We start from the raw sequence: 19,480 nt of genomic DNA on the forward strand, positions 1-19,480 counted from the left end.
CCCATTGAGAGTATAACTTATATCTTTAATTCTCATTTATTGAGGCAGCACTATGCTGTGCTCTGTCCTAGGCAGGGCTGGGATGTTACTCTGAATATACCAGAGGAAATTTCAGGGAACAGTCTGTGCTGTCAGAGAAGTGCACTAAGATAAAGTGGTATCTTTTCTTCTCTCACACCGATGGTTCTCTGAAAACTGTTTCATGTTACTGGATGACAGAAAAAAAGGCAAGCAAGAGTAATTTCTCGTGAGGATAACCTGGAGATGATTCTTGGCTAACTTCCTAAAGAGTGCCTAATTGCCTTTAGTATTTCTGATTCTATCCTCTTCTTGGAAAATAATCACAATTGGGTTGATAAAAATTACTTATTTTGGAAAGAGTGCAATCCCCCTTTAGCTCTTCCTGAAAGCCCAGAGATACATGGATGTGTGGAGAGTTCAGGGAGAAAACCTTCCTTGCAAATACAAAGGAGTGCTCATAATTTTAATGATTTCTCTGCTGTTTTGTCTATTGCAGAAAATTCACAAAGGGTGATTAGAGTTCTTGTAAAAACTGAGGCAGAAATTACAGCCCTTGGCTTCATTTACAGGTCCAAATTTGCCATCAGTACAGACATTCTTCACTCTGAGGCTCTTCTTTGCATTTGAGAAAATAACAGGAGATTTAGCTGAGGAAATTGTTGTTATTGTTGCTGTTATAATATTATTATTATTATTATTAGTGTCAGTATTATTGTATTTGGTTTGTATTGAATTTTTAGAAATGATGGGCTACAGGTTTTGTTCACTGCCAAGGGATGATCTTCAGGATCTATCTCTGAATTTACAATATTTACCATTATTATATTGCTAAAAACAAAATCTCCAGCAGCTTAGAGGTAAAAGATATTTCTTACTTTTCTTTAATAGATATACACTTTATTTGACAGGAATTATTTTCCCTAAGGTTCTATTAAACAAACAGTTTGAAGACAAAGGAGAGGTTGTACAGCTTTCTTTTCACTTGTGCATGATCCTTTTTTGCTTTAATTCAGTTCATGCCTGTGAGCTCAGATATCTGAATTCACAAAGGTACTTGGCTGCATTTCTGGCTTTAGGCAGAGTAATGGTTTTGTTGTCTTTACTGGGACAATTCATGTGCTCCAAGCTGAGGGCATGAAGAAAAAACAGGGATTGTCTCAACCTTTGTACAGGAGCTCTGCAGAATTTTGTTTATGGAAGTTCAACAATTTCTGCATCCAGGACTGACAGCCTGACGAGTGTTCACGTAGTCATAAAGTCCACCAAAATCCAGATGTTTATGTTCTCTCAGAAGCTGCAGCAATAAAAGTAAGTTTGTTTTTTGTTTTGGTTTTTTTTTGCCTGCTCCTATATGTACTTGCTTATGTTTTCTGTCTTGCTTAATGACTCATTTGTTGAAACAGATTCCAACCTGTTTTGTGCTGAAATTATTTTCCAGGAAAAACCTCCCTACAGAACCTGAAAATGCAGAGCCCTGACCCAAGGCACAAAAGAACAGGAAGCACTGGCAGCAGGAGCTCTCAGGAGCCACAGCTGAAAAAAGCCTGAATCAGCAGGCAAAACAGATAAAATAGTAAATTGACATGTTCTGTTGGAAATTATAACTTGAAATTAAAAACAAATCTGTGACTAGCAGAGAAAGCTGAAACAGAGATTGGATGTGTAGGAAAAGAGCTTCATGCTTCTAGACAGTGTAATTGATGTTCCACTTGGGACAGAATATCAGTGGTATCCAGTGGGGACAGCAGCTGTTGGATATGACACGTGGTTCTTCTGGCTGAAGGGAAAATGCTGAAAGGAAAAAATACTGACTATTAAATTGTTGGAAATAATGAGCAAAGAAAGCTCGGAAAAGTGGCCGAAGAATTGAGAACCAATGCAGGATGAGGTAACAGAGACATGCCTGAAAACCTCATGGTTGAACTGGAAGTTTTTACTATGCTGGGAAGTCACAGAGGCTTAAAAAATTATATACATCAGGAAAATCAGTGAACTCAAAAGGGATCCATGAAAAGCAAAGACAGAAGAGAGCTCATTACCAAAACAGAACCAAGGAAGAACTTGGTGGTGTATTTCAAAGAAGTTGTGACCAGGCTCGGCTTCACCACATTTCAAAGGAACTGGGGAACCTGAACCTTTCTTTTGTTCTTTTATTTCTGTGTTAAGAACAGCAACCAAAAGCACAGGCTGCATCCATCATGCTGAAAAACACAGAGCCAGCACAGTATGACAGGACAAGAGCTTCAAGAAATGGGAAGGAACTAAGTGAATGTCTTTCAGGAAGTGATTTAGCCTCCAGAATGGGAGTGTGGAGGCAAAAATTTGAGGTCTCTGATAAAGGTCCTGCACACTGGAGTGGTGTCCTTGCTTTGTCCTGGGGCCAGTGTTCTGCAGGGATACTACAGCAGGTGAAAGGTGCTGTGACTGGAGGATTTGAAGGAAGGCAAGCTGAATTTTTAGAGACTGGCTGTTCATGTTGCTGATTACCATGGGTTGATTGTTCTCCAGGAAAGCCATCTTCTTTTGCCATTGAAGAGTTGACTTTCCAGAGTCACCACGTGAAAAGATGAAAAGATTTAGATGGTAGGGCACATGTGAAATCTGCAAAGTCCCCAGGAGAAGCATCAGGAACAGGCACAGAGATCAGAGTGCTCAGTGAGGGTGAGCAATGACACAGCTGCCAGGAGGATGCTCAGGATCATTTCTCTGCTGCTGTTTGCCACTGGCATGGACTGACTCTGGAATCAGGGTCCAGACTTTAGTACAGGCTCTGCAGTTTGCTATGGTATCAAGGGACAGTTGTTGTGAGATGGCTTTGCAAAGCCATCCTCTTCTCATGGAAGAAAGAACTGTCCTGGCAAGGGTAGGGTGAGCTTAGCCCCAGATCAATTAACTAAAATCCATTCTTGTAACACAGATGTCATGGTGATGCAAAATCCTGGCAAGTTGGAGGAGCCTTCCTTTTTCCAGGAAACTATAAGAAGAAGGTGAGGAATGCAAACTCAATTGCAATCCTGGGTTAATATACAGCTTTTAGAGCTGGAGACATCTCAAAGGGGTAAAGAGAAAAGTAGGAGTTTTTTTGAGAGGAGAAGTTGGCACGGGATGATAAAACTTATCTTGTGGCAAAATTATGCTGAAAAATCCTCAAGCAGCAATCTGTCATTGCTGGTGTCAGAGAAAGTGCAGAGGCTTTGTGAAGTGGGTACTCCACACTAGCATTTTTCAGCCAGTTTTAGATCATAACCTTTCTGACGTGTATGATCTACACATTACTGTGGAATTTTATTCACCCAGCAGGTGAACACATGGTCAACTTCTCACTAAAGGAAGCCTTCAATGGTTGTATTTTCTATTAAAATGATAAACTGAGCATTGATTCAGACAGAGGCAGTCCCTCAGCTGTTCTGCTGGGTGTGGGTGTAGAGAGGTGGTGTGTCTGTGCACCACTGTGGGTGGGTGTATGAGGAAGGTGTGTGGCACCCCAGCTTTCCAAACATCCCCACCCTGCCAGCTGTGTCTGAGGGAGGGGAAAAACACATTTCTGTGGGGGATGTGGTAGGGGAGACTGGAGCAGAGGGGGACTAATGGAGCTTGCTCTGCAGGCATGGCATTGTACCAGGCATGGTGGCCACCCCAGTGTGGCCCCTTGCCCACCTCATCCCCACAGGCTGGAGGTGACCACTTCTGCCCCTCATCCTGCTATGGAAGAGCTCCATCTCACTGTACCCTCAAGTGTGAGAGCTCATGCTCTAAGTGCCAGCACATTTGTGATCATCTAAATTGTGTGCCAAAGACCAGTGATGGAGAGAGCAAAATTCCCCAGGAAAATACTTAAGAAGACACCTTAATGGACAGCAAGGTATAGCTGACCTCAAGAGCAGCATGCTAATAAAAGCAGAAGCAGCAAATGTCAAAGAGAAGTGAAAATATTTTTCCTTTTGTGCTTTGGTAGGAGTATGGGTGAATGACTGTTCACAAGAGTAATGAATGATGAGCGGACCTTGAGGGTGATGTTCCTTTAAGAAAGTCACTTCATCTCTGATGTAAACTACCTACAGAGGTATGTAAACATTTTCACTGGCTGGTAAAGTGTATATTCAAGAGATTTGTAATCTCTTAAAACCCCAAAGGCATAATGGAATGGGAATGTGCTCTGTTTCATGTCAGGTTTGCACCACATGCTTCAATTTTTCACGTCTGAAATCAGATAGATCAGCACCGTGTTGCCTTGGAAAACCAGCTACCGCATGTTAGCCCGCTCTGTGGCAACGTGGGCTTGTTCTCAAATCAGTCACTAGGGATTTTTAAACTGGGTTAAATATGCATGGCTCATTTGTATCTCAATCCCTTTGGCTGGCTGGCTTTTAACTTTCTTTTATTGTTTAAATAACTTTCAGAAAAACACAGTGGGTATTAAATCTCTTTAATATATTTGATAACTTTCCCCCCCCCTACACAACTTGCTATGGCTCTCAAGGCAGTGATTCCTGTCAAAACCAAGGTGAATGTCATCACTGAAGACTTGATCTTGTGTGCCCCTCATGGCAAACCAGCAATCACCTCTTCCCAGCCTCCCAGCACCCTCTGCATGTCAATTTGCTGCAGGTATTTGCTGAATGTGGAGCAGCCAAATAGGTAAAGGTGGACATTAAAGCAGAGAAGGTAATTTGGGGCTTTTTGTTGAAAGAGGAGGGTTATCCACATGTGATAAAGCCCAAGATAGTTTGTGTTCCAGAGATTAAATAACCCTGGCCTGACTCATTTTTTTGTCACTGCCCATCAAAAACCAGTTCCACTGAAGCTACACCCTAAGTTTTTTTAAGCAGGAAAGCCCAACTATTTCTCATAAAGGAAACTGTTCCTTTTCTCACTGTCTAGGAAAGTGTACTTTAAAGACATAAAAAGAATATAGCAGTTAATCTTTTCCTGGAGCCAGCGCTTGCTACATCATGTCCATTCCCGGCGCTGTCAATCATTATCCAGCCAGCACATTGTTCAGAAGGTGGAGCTGTCAGGCAGAAGGAATGAAAGGTAAGCAAAGGAAGACTCCTGCTCCTTGCTGATGCCAAGGGTAAGTGAGATTATGTCAAACCTTTAAAGAGAGTCCCCTTCCTCTGCCCCACCCCCTGCTCCTATATAACACACTCTGCATTTAGCAATACCTGCTCTCAGCCGGCCGGCGCTGGGGTGCGAGTGCCGCCTGCTCCCCGCTGCCGATGGATGCTGCGGCCAGCAGCGCCCTTGGGTGGCTCTGCGCTGGTGTCACCGCGCTCCTCGGGGTCACCGTGCTCCGCAGGGCCCACAGGAGCCCGCTGGGCAAGGCGAAGGTGCTGCTCTGGAGCCTGCTGGCCGCCCTGCTGTGTGTGGCCCCGCTGGGGGCTGCCGGGGGGCTGCTGGGGGTGCTGGTGGCAGTGTGCCTCGCCCGCTCCGTGTGCCCGGGGGACAGCGACCTGCTGCCCGTGGCGGACAGAGCCGTGCTCATCACAGGTAAGGTGTGCTGCCGGGGCACAGGAGCCAACAAAGCCTGCTTTTTCTCACAAGTGCGCTGGAAAACTTCTTGTCCTCGGGTTAGTGCATGCTTTTGAGAGTTCCTTTTATCCTTTCTTTTTCTGCTTGTTTTATTTGCCTCGGCAGAGATGTTTTTTTCCAGGTAAATAAGTGCTCTGAAATTAAGCAGAAAAGCATCCTAATAGATGCTATTATTTTTTAGTGTCTCATTTAATCTTTACAAGTAGCTTTTTAGACATACTTGCGAAATTAACTGGTGCAAGAAACATAAGAATACTTATGATGGTCTGATTTTTTTTTAGGAGAAACAGTAATTCCCGGGAGCCCTCAGAACACTACATTCATACATTACTTTTGTTTACCTGATGTAATTGCGCTGGTTATGGATGTACGGTTGTCTTTTGGGGGTGTGTGTACATAGTGCACGCTGTGTCTATCATGCACATGATGTTTGGTGCCATCTCTTTGAAACCCTCTGAGAAATCATTTAGGAGGGAGTAATTCCCTTCACTAGCAGGGAAAGTTCAGAGCTAATTAATTCAGTCTCTATTTCCACTCTGATCTACTCAAAACCCACTTCTATTTTGCAGGGATGGCATTTTTGTAGTTTTACGGCTTTTCTCCTGTTTCCTCTAAAACTTTAGGTGTTGTTTATTTAGGTATTACTTATTTGTGTTAATCAAACCTTTAAACTGGAGTGCTTGCCTACTGCTTCTTGCATTCTTAATTTGCTGGGTTTTGTTTTATTTTCTGTATTTTTTTCCCCCCTCTGGAATGCTGAATTAAGTTGCTTTGGTTTATATAGCAATTTCTAGCAGAATTTAATTTTGTTTTATAGGGACACCTGGAAATAATTTAGATTTGCCTAGCAAGCTTTAATACAGGGATTAAGTATAAAAGTTGAGAGAGGACCAGATGAGCAGCAAGTTCTCCCCTTGCAGTTTGTCTGCCAGCTGTTTTTCTCCCTGCAAGTGTGTCAGATGGATATTTGTACTGGGAATAGGGAGCAATCCTTTCTACCCCTGCAGACTCTGGGGATGTGCTTGCACTTGGGCATCTCCTTGCTATTTTTAAGACTGCAGATCTTCAGGAAAAAGTACTCTCAGGGAGCTTATCTGCTCTGGAGTCTGAATTAGAACAATACAAGGGAATTGGGAATGTTTGGTATAACTCAGTAAGGGAATGGGCTTTCCTTGTATCTGTGCTGCAACTGTCCTGAAGAAGTGCAAGTTTGGACATCTCTGACAGCTGATTAATTTGAGGAGACTCTTCTTTGTCTTTACTGGAACCCTATGCAATCCATCAACCCCTCCACTAGCTGAAACAGAAGTTTTACTCAACATCTCTTTCGGTTAAATTGCTCTGATTGTGGTATTCTTCCCCATACCAACTACAGGATGGGTGTCCCTGTGCATTTGCAGCTGCAAGGTGCCTTTAAGTAGATTTTGGTGTAATTTTCTCTAGTTTGGACAAGTCCTCAGGCAGGCACTTTGTGGAAAGCGGTGATTTTAATTATTCTTTCTTTTTCCCTCTGCCTTTCAGCCCCACTGAGCTGAGGAGCGTGGCTGTGTCCTGAGCACCTGCCACATATTCCTTGTGAGCCTTTGGCCAGAGGCTAGGGCAAGCTCTGCTGCTCTCCCTGGATTCTGTCACATGTTGTTCTGGTCCTCTTTGGATGTTCCTGGTACCTGTGCTGCCCTGCATTATTTATTTAAGCCAGCAGTTCCCAGGATAAGGGGTAAAACTGTGCCCAGTGGTCAAAATGCTTTTTCATGGGGATAACTGTGGGCATGTGAGCAGGCTCAAAGGCATTGCTGAAACTCTGCTCTGGATCCTCTTGCTGGGAGCAAGAGTTCCAATATCCTTAAACAGGAGCTCCTGGCATGCAAACACTTTAGTGATAAATGCAATAGCCACCTTCCCTAAAAATTAAATTACTACCAAGATCTGAAGAGACAGGAGTTGTAAAATTCTGTCCCTGGTTAGTCTGTGTGCAGTGGGATGAATTTCTCCAGTTAATTTGGTCTCTCCATTCTTGGGGAAGTGATTTGGTGCATGTTCAGCATGGGTTAATTGTAAATTCTCAGTAATGGGTCAGTCACAGCCAGAAGTGACTGCTTTCCGTAAAATAAGTCTTCTCATAACCCACAAATTGTTTTTGGCAAAGAAGAAAGAGTGTGATTGGGTGGGAAGTATCTGTTGGTTTTTTTTTTTCCCCTGTTGAGACTCTTTGAATTGTAAGAGTTGGAAGAGTAAAGCTTCTCTGGACTTCAATAACAGGTCTGAAACTCAAATCATACTTGTTTTGGAATAAAAAAATACAGGGACAAACCCAGCATCAGGCAACGATAAAAACAACTTTTATGGCTTTCTTGGAATTGCTGTGCCCATCCCAAGTTCAAGTTGTGTTGTATTCTGCCCATTTTCAAGTTAAAGCTGCATCGTAAAACTTGGGTAATATGTAGCTGTGGCTGTGTACTTGCTGGGAATCATGAAAGAGGAAAGATTTGATCTAAAAGATTTGAAAAATCTAAAAGATCTGAAAGACTTGATCTTTTTTCACTAAAAGAAAAAGAAGGAAAGTCACTCCACCCCCAAACTTAGAAATCTGTTGTGTCTGGGATATTTACAGGCTTCTTCATGTCTCTTTAGGGAATTCAAAGAATGCAGGTTTATTCTGACAGGCCAGGACTGGAGAAGCTTAATGGGATATTCGTAGTGCTCTGGTGCATCTTCAGCAAATTGCAGACTTCAAAAATGCTAAAAAGATGATTTTTTTCTTCTTAGGAATTAAATAGAGCATATGTAATTATTTTCTACTTTTTCAAGATGCACTGATTGTTCCAGACATTTAGTATGTGTGTTTTTCAAGCTACCTGGAATTAATATTTTTCACCTTTCAAGACTAAAGCCCCAGTTAAAAGAGAGATTCCAGAAAAGAGTATTTAACATGACTATGATGAGTCCTTTTGGCAGTCAAATTCTATTGACTACATATTTTGAATGTAGGAGCAGACCAGTGAATAGTTCTGATATCTTTCTTGGTGTGCCAAAATCACAGAAGTTTATAGTAGGGTTAAGTAAGGGGATATTTCAGCTCTTTCACAAACAAGAAAATAGTAAAATATCTGGCAGGAGTTCCAGTCCTTTGCCTCACATTCAGATTTCCAAAGCCAGAGTTTGAAACTTAACATTGATGTAGTAAATTGTTATTGCAGGAGATCCTGGATCCCAGGGCACAGCAGCATCCAGAAGCTTTCTCTGCTGTAGTGGAGGATGTGGTGCAGTATTGTGGAACAGGCTGATGCTTTACTAAAACCTTTATTAATGTATTAAATTCCTAATTTTCCTCCTAACCTTGTCCTCTGTAATGCTCCTGAAGCACAGCCCCTATAAACTCCTTCCCTGTCACTGCCTGTATCACTTCACTGGGAGGCTTGGTGGGGACATGGCTGATGAGTTTCTTTCCTTATGGAGTAAGTTTCACTGTAGATGGGAAGAATGGAAACCAGAATTTAAAGAACAATTAAAGTTGACTTATGATACTTGGGGGTGTTGGCTGATGAGAAGCTGAATGTGACCCAGCACCGTGTGCTGGCAGCCCAGACATCTAACTGTGTCCTGGTCTCCTTCCAAAACTCTGGGCAGCAGGGGAGGGGGGTTTCTGACATGGACCTGCTGAAGTGAGTCTAGAGAAGGCTACAAAAATGATCAGAGGACTTGGAACACCTCCTGTGAATACAGATGTAGAGAGCTGGGATGGCTCTGGGGAGACCTTACAGAGCCCCTTCCAGTGCCTGAAGAGGCTCCAAGAGAGCTGGAGAAAGATTTTTGACAGGGCATGAAGTGACAGGACAAAGGACAATGGCTTCAAACTAAAAGACAGCAGGTTTGGATCAGATATTAGGAAGAAATTTTTCCCTGTGAGAGTGGGGAGCCCCTGGCACAGGTGCCCAGAGAAGCTGTGTCTGCCCCTGGATCCCTGGAAGTGTCCAAAGCCAGCCTGGATGGGGCTTGGAGCAACCTGGGACAGTGGAAGGTTTCCCTACCCATGGCAGGGGGTTGGAATGGGATGATCTTCCAGGTCCTTTCCAACCCAAACCATTCTGTCTTTTATTCTGTAGCAGCAGCAAAAATACTCTGTCACAGGGAGAGACTCATGAATCAAATTATTTGTTAAATATCCTTCATTTTGTTTGCTCTAATAGTGCTTCCTGCAGCTGCTAGATCAGTGCTTTATATAGACAAAGTTTGGGAATAAGTTTGGAAGAGGATAGAGAGGATAAGAGAAATTCTGATTCAAATTTGCATGAATTCAATAGCTGACTTAGCACAAAAAGGTAATTTGGAAGCTTTCTTAGGTTCTGAAAGCATTGGGATGCTTTGCAGGTAGGGCAACAGTTGCTTTGTTTTGGCTTGGTTACAGTCTGTAATAATAAGTGCTTATCTGAGGGATCTGTGTGGTAGATGTGTGAATGAAATAATGCTACTTCTTAGAATGAAGGAATAGAATCCAAGAATTTGAATTTGAAAGCCCTATAATTGCTTTGTCTGTTGGCTATTTCAAAGTAAAACATTAGTGTGTTTTGGTTTTTTTTCTTAGATACATTTGTTATCAGGTTTCAGTCTGAATATTTGTATAAAACCAAAGTAGGGCTTTATTTCTTCTCTATGTGCAAAGTCAGAGCATCTGTCAGTGGCAGAGGGTGAGCTGATTCCACCAGCTCTGAGTCAGAACACAGCCTGTCTTTGAGGAGCATTTAAAGGTCCAGCTCCTCAAACTTCAGATCTGAACCTTCCTTTCTACTGACATACGTATTTCAGGGACTTTGTCATCATATTTTTGTTTAGATTCCCATGGCTTCCCAATGTGTGTATTTATTTCTTTAATATGTTTTTTAATGGTGGTGTAGGACAGACTTGCTTTCCTTGTTTTTTTGATGCTTTCAGGAAGCGACACTGGGATTGGACATGCACTGGCCAAATACCTGGACAGCCTGGGTTTTGTTGTGTTTGCTGGGGTTCTGAACAAGGACGGCCCTGGGGCGGAGGAGCTGCGGCGCTCCTGTTCCCAGAGACTCTCTGTCCTGCAGCTGGATATCACCAACACCACTCAGGTCAAGGAGGCCTATCTGAGAGTCTCAGAGAAGGTGCAAAATGCAGGTACAGCTTTTTTCTTCCCCCCTTTACAATGGAAGTCTTGATGTAGCAGGTTAGCAGGTGCATCTCTCCACCGCTGGCTAAGGTGTGTAGGGCATTTCTGGGGTAAAGTCTTGGGGAGTCAGGGTATTTCCTTAAATGATTTCTGTTTTCTGGGATATGTGAAGATGGTAGTGACTGGTCAAGGAGTGGGGAATGTGCATGTACACATGCAGATCATCTCTTTTGGTCTCACTGGTGCAATCCTTATGGAGTTGTTTCCCTGGTGTGTTGCAGCCTTATGCTTTCTCCTCTTGCCAGGACTCTGGGGTGTCGTGAACAACGCAGGAATCCTGGGCTTCCCTGCTGATGGGGAGCTGCTCCCCATGAGCACCTACAGGCACTGCATGGAGGTGAATTTCTTTGGGGCTGTGGAGGTGTCCAAGACCTTCTTGCCGTTGCTCCGGAAATCGCGGGGGAGGCTGGTGAACATGTCCAGCATGGCAGGTGAGCTGAGCTAAAGCACCAAGTAAAGTCCTGGAGCAAATGCCAAGGAAGGTGTTGGTTTGTCTGGGTTGTCAATACACCCAGGGAATAAATGTTAAGATAATAAATCCAGGTTTTTCTTTAGTTTGGGACACTACTCCCAGGAAACAGCCTTTATGGGAGAGTTTAATGTGGCTAAAAATATGCTGTGACAAAGCACCCAGTGAAATTCAGATCTTGTGTTCTAGATACCATGAGTGATAACTTTGTGAGCTTCCATAAATATGGGTGGTACATCACAGGTATTTCTATAACATGTTCAGGCAGAAGTCTGTGACCACTTCAGTTTGTGATATCTGCTGATAACTTGGGAGCTGTACGTCTGTATTTCTTTAAAAATATTTTGGATGTCTTAGAAATATTTAGGCCTAACTTAATAGCAAAGTGGTATTTTTCCATGAAAAAAAAAATCCAAAACCTTTTTAAAAATTAACATATGTTTTCCATTTCTTTCCCCATGAATTTTGCTTAATATACATATATATGCATGTCTTTATTACATGACCTTTTATTCTAGGAGGACAGCTGAGATGCTAAGATGTAGGAATTAATGTAATTCAGTAATGCAGTATCTGGTAGCCAACAGCTGAGGGGCAAGAATGCTCCTTTGAAAATGAGACCTGCTAGAAGCAGGAGGTCATGCTGCTGGAAAGTATTTTGGAGTAAGATCTCTTAGGGATTTGCTAGGTCATGTGCTCCCCGCGTTTTTCTGTGCCCTTCTGCACAGCTGGAGTCCCCCCCAATCCTGCTGCATTGCTGGGGTGACTTGTGAAGGTGTTTCCCAGTGTTCCCCTTATGCTGAGGATGTGGCTGCAGCTCTGGCACTGTTTTCTCTTTATAATCCCAGATATGACCTATATTTACATGTCTGTGTTCATGGTTTATTGCTGACACTCTGAGAAATTGGGACTGAATTGTCAGAACTTTGCTGCTGCTGCTCTGAGACCAGATCCCTGTTTCCTCTGTGCACCCAAGTGAAGCTCTCACTGTGGGTGTCTTGGGGCAGATGTCTTAATTCCTGGTGAGAACCCCTGAACTGCCTTGAAGGGATAGATGCATCTATCCCTGTGCTGAGTAGTTTGCCCTTACAGGAGCTGATGTTTAAATTCTAGCTGCCTGCAGAGATGTTGTTGCACACAGGCTGGTTTGGGTGAGGAGTTTTCTCTTAAGGCAGGGTCTGGGGGTCCTTTGGTAAAACATTAGTGGAGAAGTCAGTGAGGTCTCATTGTGCTGAATCTATTCCTGTCTGTGTAGGGCTCATTTAACTGGGCTCAGGTTAGCCTGACCTCAGAGGGAAAAGTATGTGATTCAATTGGCTCAAACCAATCCAGCTTATTCAGATGCATACAGAAGAATAATTAACATATAATTGGCCTGACTTCTTCAAGGGAATGGCTCTGTGTAAACAGCTCCTGTCATACCTTGGTCACCCCAGTACAATACTCAATAACACCAGTGACTTACCTGAAAATCCCCCTGTATCTGAGCTATTTTCCTTTGAAATACTCAAGCACAAGGAGATGAGTGTGTAGCATGTGAAAGAGAGGCAGGATGTGCCCAACTGCCCATGCAGGCAGGAGGAGGAGGGATGTGCTCAAGAAAAGGATTGTCCATTGTGTTCCCTGCTCCCAGCACAGCCTGTGGTGGCTGTGATGGTCTTAAATCTGGTGGTGATAACACCAACCTTGTGGGGGAAGTGGGAGGGCTGAAGAAGAAGATGCTCAAATCTAAAGATGTTTGTATTTTTCTAGAGCTGAAGAAATGAAAATCTGCCCATTTTGGGGACAGAGGAAATCTCTGCATTTGGAAGATACTGTTTTCTGAAAGAAACTTGGTTTTTGTAAATGTACTGGTTGTTCTCTTAGCTTTCCCATCTGAAATGTTTCTGGGATTGAAAAAGATGGGATATAACTGTAGGCAGGGGGTCTGTTTCTATACTGGGTGTCAGGGAGTCCAGTCACTCGTGGAGTGTGATTCCGGCTTTGGTTTGTCCCCAGAGGTTTGCCCCACTCTTACATTATTTTCTTTGGCCTTTCTGGAAAGAAAAGGAAAGAAGGTTGACTTTATAAAGCTAGAATTGAGATTACTTACCCTGTTTTAACTGTGGTTTATTGTAGAGGATTGAAATTTGCGTTACAGTGACAAGAACTGGAGTATAAAACCATTGCTTCACTGTTTATATGAACTAAAACATTCTGTGTTTCTCAAATCAACAGTCATAACTTTCAACAGTTTTTACCCTTAAATGCAGTCCAGTTTATTTTTTCTGCCCTAAAAGGTCTCTTTCCATGTGTTACTGAGTGTAACTGCTGTAGGCAACTGCTAATTTACAACTTTCACTCTTTTTTAACCTCTAGCAAGAAATGATTCCCTCACTGACTTGTCTTTAACCTCAGTGAGAAAGGCATAATTTTGGTTGTGCTATAATCTCCCTTCTAAATCATGAAAATAAAGGCTGGGAAGAGCCACTGTTGAGGTTTATCAGGTTTCTATTGCTCCTGCAGGAGGCATTCCACTACCGAGGTATGCTGCGTACGGGGCATCCAAAGCAGCTCTGTCCATGTTTTCTGGAGTAATGAGGCAAGAGCTTTCCAAATGGGGCATTAAAGTCACGGCAATTCATCCATCAGGCTTCAGAACAGGTTGGTGTTTGACATTTTGGGTTCTTTCTGCCTCTTTCCCTGTAGTTCAGCAGCCTCAAACAGAGCCCTGAGTGATTCTCAGGGGTTGGACTTTTTTTCTCCATTCTTTTTGTGGGTTATGGAAATGATGCTCTGTGTCTTTTGTGAGAGATGTTCTCTCCATCTGCCTGCCTTCCCTCTCCTGGGCAGAGCTGTCTCTGCTTTGGAACAGGGCAGCATTCAGGCAGTTGGTGCCTTCTCTTTGCTCCAGCTTTCTTGGAGCTGGCAAAGGAGCAGCACTGTGTGGCCAGTTGGAGTGTTATGGCTCACTTGTCCTGCCTGGGAGCTTCAGGTGCCCCATCACTCCTCCCTTCCTCAGTATCACAGCTCTCCTTATTGAGCTGCTCTGTCTGGCATGGCAGTATCTGCAGCAATACCTCTCATCCTGCTTGCTTGCTGTCAATATCCTCTGACCTCTCCTCTCCACTCCTTCCCCATGTGCTCCTGCTTCCTTCTGTTCCAAATTCTTCTCCTCCTTCAACTGAGCACTTTTTGCAGGGCCTATCCAGACTCATCTCCTGCTACACATGCCATCACTGCACCCCATGCCTGTCCAGAGCATTTTTTTTATGTCAATGTAAATCAAATTGGTCTTTTTTATAAAGTGCTACTTTTCTGAATGCTTCCCCTCCTGGGAAGAGGCCCTGTGAGGCTCTGGGCTCTGACAGCTTTGTCTGGAACCTGCCTGAGGCTTCACCTTCAGGGCCCTGCTTAGCTGTTCTCAGGTTTGTGGGTAAAATTGAGTCCTGGGATTTGAGATTTAAATATTTATTTAAAGATTTTTCTTTATTTGCAATGCTTAATTTTTGGTAGTTAGGCAATAATTCCATTGGAGAAGCCTCTACTTTCATTCCTACATTATGCAGATGGGGTGGGCAAATAGATTAAATTACGGTTCTAAATCTGTCCTAATAGAAAGCTAATCCTTCAGGAAACTAGTTATTGAAATACTAATGTCTCTTGTGAAAGGGCAGCTTAGCACTTGGCCAACCCAAGTGAATCATCTTAGTTTGTCTGTCCTCAGTTGTTTATAATAAATACTGATTGGAAACATTCACAAAATGAGTCAGGACAGGATGGCAAAGTGGAAAGGGGGCAGAAAGAAATGGCAGGGGGAAAGAAAAAATGCTGATTTGGCTGTGAGAGAGCATTTTTAGGTAGAGCAGGGAGCCAAATGGGGCATGAACTTTGTGCTTTTTGTGGAGCACAAAGTACTCGTGCTTATCCTCCTCTTCCAGTGAAAAGCACTGGCTGCTGACCAGCTGTGGTGTTTGTTCCTCACTGACCCAGTTTAGGTCAACTCTGACTATTAATTACAGATTAATTTTTTTTAAAACCCAGCCCAAACCCTGTGCTATCCTGTGATGTTGCTGCTGCAGGTATCGAAGGCACGGCTGAGCAGTGGGATAAACAAGAGAAGGAGCTGATGGAGAACCTCCCTGCAGACACCAGGCAGGCCTATGGAGAGGAGTATCTCCTGGGGCTGAGGAATTACCTCCTCCACCTGCCCTCCCACTGTGCCCCCGACCTGTCCCCCGTGCTGGGCGCTGTCCTGCAGGCCCTGCTGGCCAGGAGACCCCAGGGCCTTTACACCCCTGGCAAGGGGGCTTACATCCCCCTCTGCATCTTCTGCTGCTTCCCCCTCTGGTTCTACGACTTCTTCATTAGCAGGATGCTGAGTGCTGGCTCTGTTCCACGGGAGCTGAGAGCATCAGGAGATGAAGGCAAGAACCTCTGAGGTGTCCACTGGTGTTTATCTCCCTGGATGAGGTAGCTGTGAAGAGCTCTGTATGGACACTGCTACTTAATGTGCTTTGACACTGCCCTGCAAAGAGGGAAATCTTTGTGTTGAGGATAATGTTTGTGGAAAAAGCAGTGGATAAACATAAACAGAAGGCTATTCCAAGATGGGGCATTTTTTGAGGAATTTCAGTGTTTTCCTGTTGTCTTTGTGTCCTGCTTTCTGTGTAAGGTACCTCATGAAATTATATAGTTCCTGTCTGCTTCTAAAGGCATCTCCAACACAGAGACATGCAGAACATGTTTTGCTAAAGCAAAACAAAAACCCCTAGAGAATCACCAACCTTAAATCTTTTAAGAAGTTAAATATATTCCTATTGTTGAAGAGACTTAGAACTGTGTAATGCAAGTCTTTTTCTCTACAGCTTCAGCCTAATATATTTGGGTCTGGTGTTTTCATTCTGTTGCTGTTGAACCTGAGAAATGATTGTCCTTTCCCCCCTAAAGTTTTGTAATGTATTGTTTTAAAGTTTGTAATTTATTCTCTTTGCTAGAATAAGCAACAGAAATTATTTGGCATGGGGGGGTGGTGAAATGAATGCAAACAGATCACGATCTTTATGAAGAGAGGAACAGTTTCCTTCCTACAGTAATAAAAATAGTCCTAGTGGGTGTATCAGCTGCTAATTTGGTCTGTCTGAGTCATTCTGTGCATTGCCTGTATATGCTTGTGCTTATCTAATTGTTAGTAAACTCTGATGTCACTTCTTTTTGTACAATTTCTTACTCAAGTCTGGGTTTACAAAGAATTCATGTTTTTTCCCCACTTTTCCTGATACCTTCTTGTGTCTCCCGCTGCTTTGGGGGGAGATTATGCTCACTTGTCTAAGATCAGTCAATCTTCATCTGGCTTTGCTGGAGTCCAGTGCCCAACTTCTGATAGACTGGGGTTGCTCCCCTTCCCTAATTTCATTCCAGGAGCGCCAGGTGCCCTCCCTGGTGCCCCTTACCATAAACCCCTCGCCAGTGGCAAGTGGTTGGGCAACTCACCTGTATTTTTCCTACCTTATTCCTTTTTTGCATTGTCTTTCACATCCTTGGGCTTTGAAAGGCTGTGATATTTTGGAAAGAAACCCTCACCCCCCCAAGTCCCATGGTTTGGCCATGTGTCCTGCCTTTGATAAGATGCATTTCTTTTCCAGTGATGAACAACTAAAAGTGATTCCATTCTGAGCTTTAAATGTAGACACTTTTTCCTTTCCTTTCTGAGAAACTTCTAACCTTTTGTCATAATCCTACTCGTGTGATGTGCTCTTGCACCCAACTGGACAAAATCACTATTTAATTTACAAAGATGGTGTTTGTTCCATCACTGTCCTGTGTCTGTTACATCAGTGTGAGGCTCCTGTAAATGCACAGAGGATGCTCAGGGGGCTTGGGCCACTGTTTGAATCTGTGCTCCAGTGGGGGAACCCTCCTGTCCTGCACACTTTGTCACAATAGCTGCTTTTGCTACTGAGGTTTATCACCTGTGGGTTTATATCTGTGCCCTGGTTGCAGACATTTGCTTTCCTTGGAGGAGGTGTGCTTGATGTTTTGAACTCAGGAAATCTGAGACTGTCTTTCTCTATATCTCTCTCTCTCTCCCAATTTCTTCCTTTATCTATTTCCCTAATTTTTTTATGTGTCAGCAAAAATGTGTAATAAAAAAATATAATATTTAGTAACCAGAAGGTTGTGACTCTTTGTCTCATCTCACCCTCTGTGGTTTTTGGGGATCAGTGCTCCATCCCCTCTCTTGCTCCCACAGCAGGAGAGCACTGAGGGGGAAGGGGCTGGGGATATTTTCCAGGACAGAAGGACAAATGGCACTTGCTGTGCTGTGTTGGGCAGGATGTGACCCCAGCTGGCTCAAAGGCAGCTTGGAGCTGGAAGGAAAGGTGAGTGTGGAGCTGGGGGTGAGCTGGGTGTGAGTTTTGGCTGCCTTCAGGGCGAGGGAGCTTGCTGCCAGGGAACCTATCTCCATCCCATCCTGGATGGAGGTGGCTGTTTTTCCCTTCACACCCAATTTGGGTGTAAATTCTGTAGGCTGGAATTTTGCCCTCAGGCACACTGTGCAACGAAATTTGTCTTAGCAGTCAGTCAGCTGCTTTGCCTAGCAATCTCCATAACAATCTTTAATTGTTGCTTTGTTATTTGGCTGTGGTTATAAGATGTAATTTTTTTTCTCCCCTTGACTTTCCTAATAGGAATATTATCTTGCACATTGCAGACATATTAAATTAGGCATTAACTTGAAAGTTTTGACTTCTTTTTATTTTTTTGAACTTTTATTTCCCAGGAAATTTCTGTTCTAAATAGTCATTTTATGTTTCTTCACCTAACTACAAAGATATTTTAGCAGGTCTCTAATAATTGCGATATCAAAAATTGTTATTGTTTTGTTCCTACAGGGATCTTACTTTGTGTTTTAAAGATAATTCTGTTGTAACACATTATTGAATTATGTGTCACTTAATGGGCTGTAGTATTAGAAATAAATTTCTTTTGCTAATGGCTTGCAATGCAAATAATCCCATCTGTGAGAGTGGCAGAACTGCAGAATAAATTGTAGGTGTTTGTGCCCACGTGGATGTTAGTGCTGACACTGGCTCATGCTCTCAGGGACAAATGTCTGGGTGTTATGGTCCTTTGCTTACCAAAAAGGCTGATCTGATACAAAGATACCTGGGTGGGAAGAGAGGATGTTGAGTTCTAGCAGAGGAAACTCTAGTATTAAAAACCCCAACCTAATTATTGTGATTTGGGCCAATTTTCAAAGATAATGTTTTTAAAAAAATGCATATGGTGTGCGGAAAAGCATCTGAGAAACAGAAGAAATTGGCTGTGGCTCTAAAAAAGGATGATGAATAATAGTCTAAAACAACACTTAATGCCCCACAGTAATCAAGTGTGTATAAATTACAAACACATGTATAGAGTAAAAAGGGGTTATAAACTGTGGAAATCATGATTAAAGAACAGGTTTTATACACATCCCTCTGATCCAGCCTCTGGAATGAAGTTTGTGATGAAGAAGTAAATGCTGTTGGATGCTTTTTACAAAGGAATTCCCTGCCTGGTGTCCTGGGGGGTCGCATTCTCCTGCTCTGCATTCACTGCTCTGGCTGGCTCACGTTCCTCCTTCATGTGAGGAACTGATTTGAAGATATGCAGCTTTGGGGAGACAGAAGGTGAGTTACAAAGCAATTTGTTTCTATAAGTTTTTTATTATTCTGGCTCCATTTCCCCTCTTTATGGAGCCCCTGATGACAACCCTGCCTGATGTTGGGCAAGATGGGTAAAATATTGTGTATTTTTGTGGTTGTATCACTGACGGGCCGAGGTGGGGAAGTTTTGGTGGCCACTTGCCAAAGGACCAACCCTGCAATTCATGGAGTGTTAATGTGTGGGACTGCCCATGTGGCTGGAGGGAAGGAAAAGGGCTGGGAAAGTTTAAACTGTGCTCAGATGAGAGCTCTGACAGGGGGTTTGTGTTGGATAGAAGAGGTGGTGGTGGAGAATGGGGAGCTCCAGGTCACTGAGTGTTATGGACTCATGCAGGGACAAGGATTAATCCTAAAACTGCTTCCAAGATCTGTAGGAGGTTGGTCAGACCCATCTTTAATAGGAGGGGCCAAAACCAGCAATGGGGAGAAAGATAATAATCACCTAGTCCAATTTAATGAGCATGAACAGAAATGTAATTATCTCTAAAGTATTTCAGATTTTGCCAGTTTCAGTCCCTTTTATCTTCAGAAAAGGGGGAATAATTTCCATCTTCCTCCGTCATGTGTGAGGGA

At 43.3% G+C, this 19,480-nt stretch overlaps 1 protein-coding gene across 18 annotated transcripts in view; it reads left to right on the forward strand.

Annotated features, from left to right (window-relative positions):
* HSD17B2 (hydroxysteroid 17-beta dehydrogenase 2) overlaps positions 1–17,371 on the forward strand; it is a 31,320-nt gene extending 13,949 nt beyond the window's left edge. For 5 of the 18 annotated variants that reach the window (XM_086847019.1, XM_086847017.1, XM_086847021.1 and 2 more), the window contains 9 exons: positions 1,194–1,329; positions 1,460–3,008; positions 3,692–3,883; positions 3,977–4,084; positions 4,903–5,055; positions 10,483–10,695; positions 10,993–11,178; positions 13,722–13,859; positions 15,278–17,371. In XM_086847019.1, coding sequence (XP_086703145.1) covers positions 4,974–5,055; positions 10,483–10,695; positions 10,993–11,178; positions 13,722–13,859; positions 15,278–15,636 — 978 coding nt within the window. In that variant the 5' untranslated portion in view covers positions 1,194–1,329; positions 1,460–3,008; positions 3,692–3,883; positions 3,977–4,084; positions 4,903–4,973 and the 3' untranslated portion in view covers positions 15,637–17,371. Of the gene's footprint in view, positions 1–1,193; positions 1,330–1,459; positions 3,009–3,626; positions 3,884–3,976; positions 4,085–4,902; positions 5,056–5,091; positions 5,512–7,074; positions 7,271–10,482; positions 10,696–10,992; positions 11,179–13,721; positions 13,860–15,277 lie in introns of those variants that run through there. The other 13 variants (XM_086847018.1, XM_086847016.1, XM_086847013.1 and 10 more) reach the window with 8 other exon arrangements.
* The last annotated feature ends 2,109 nt before the right edge of the window (positions 17,372–19,480 follow it).

Source organism: Cyanistes caeruleus, chromosome 12 (genome assembly GCF_971803275.1).
Source record: "Cyanistes caeruleus chromosome 12, bCyaCae1.hap1.1, whole genome shotgun sequence".
NCBI lineage: Eukaryota > Metazoa > Chordata > Aves > Passeriformes > Paridae > Cyanistes > Cyanistes caeruleus.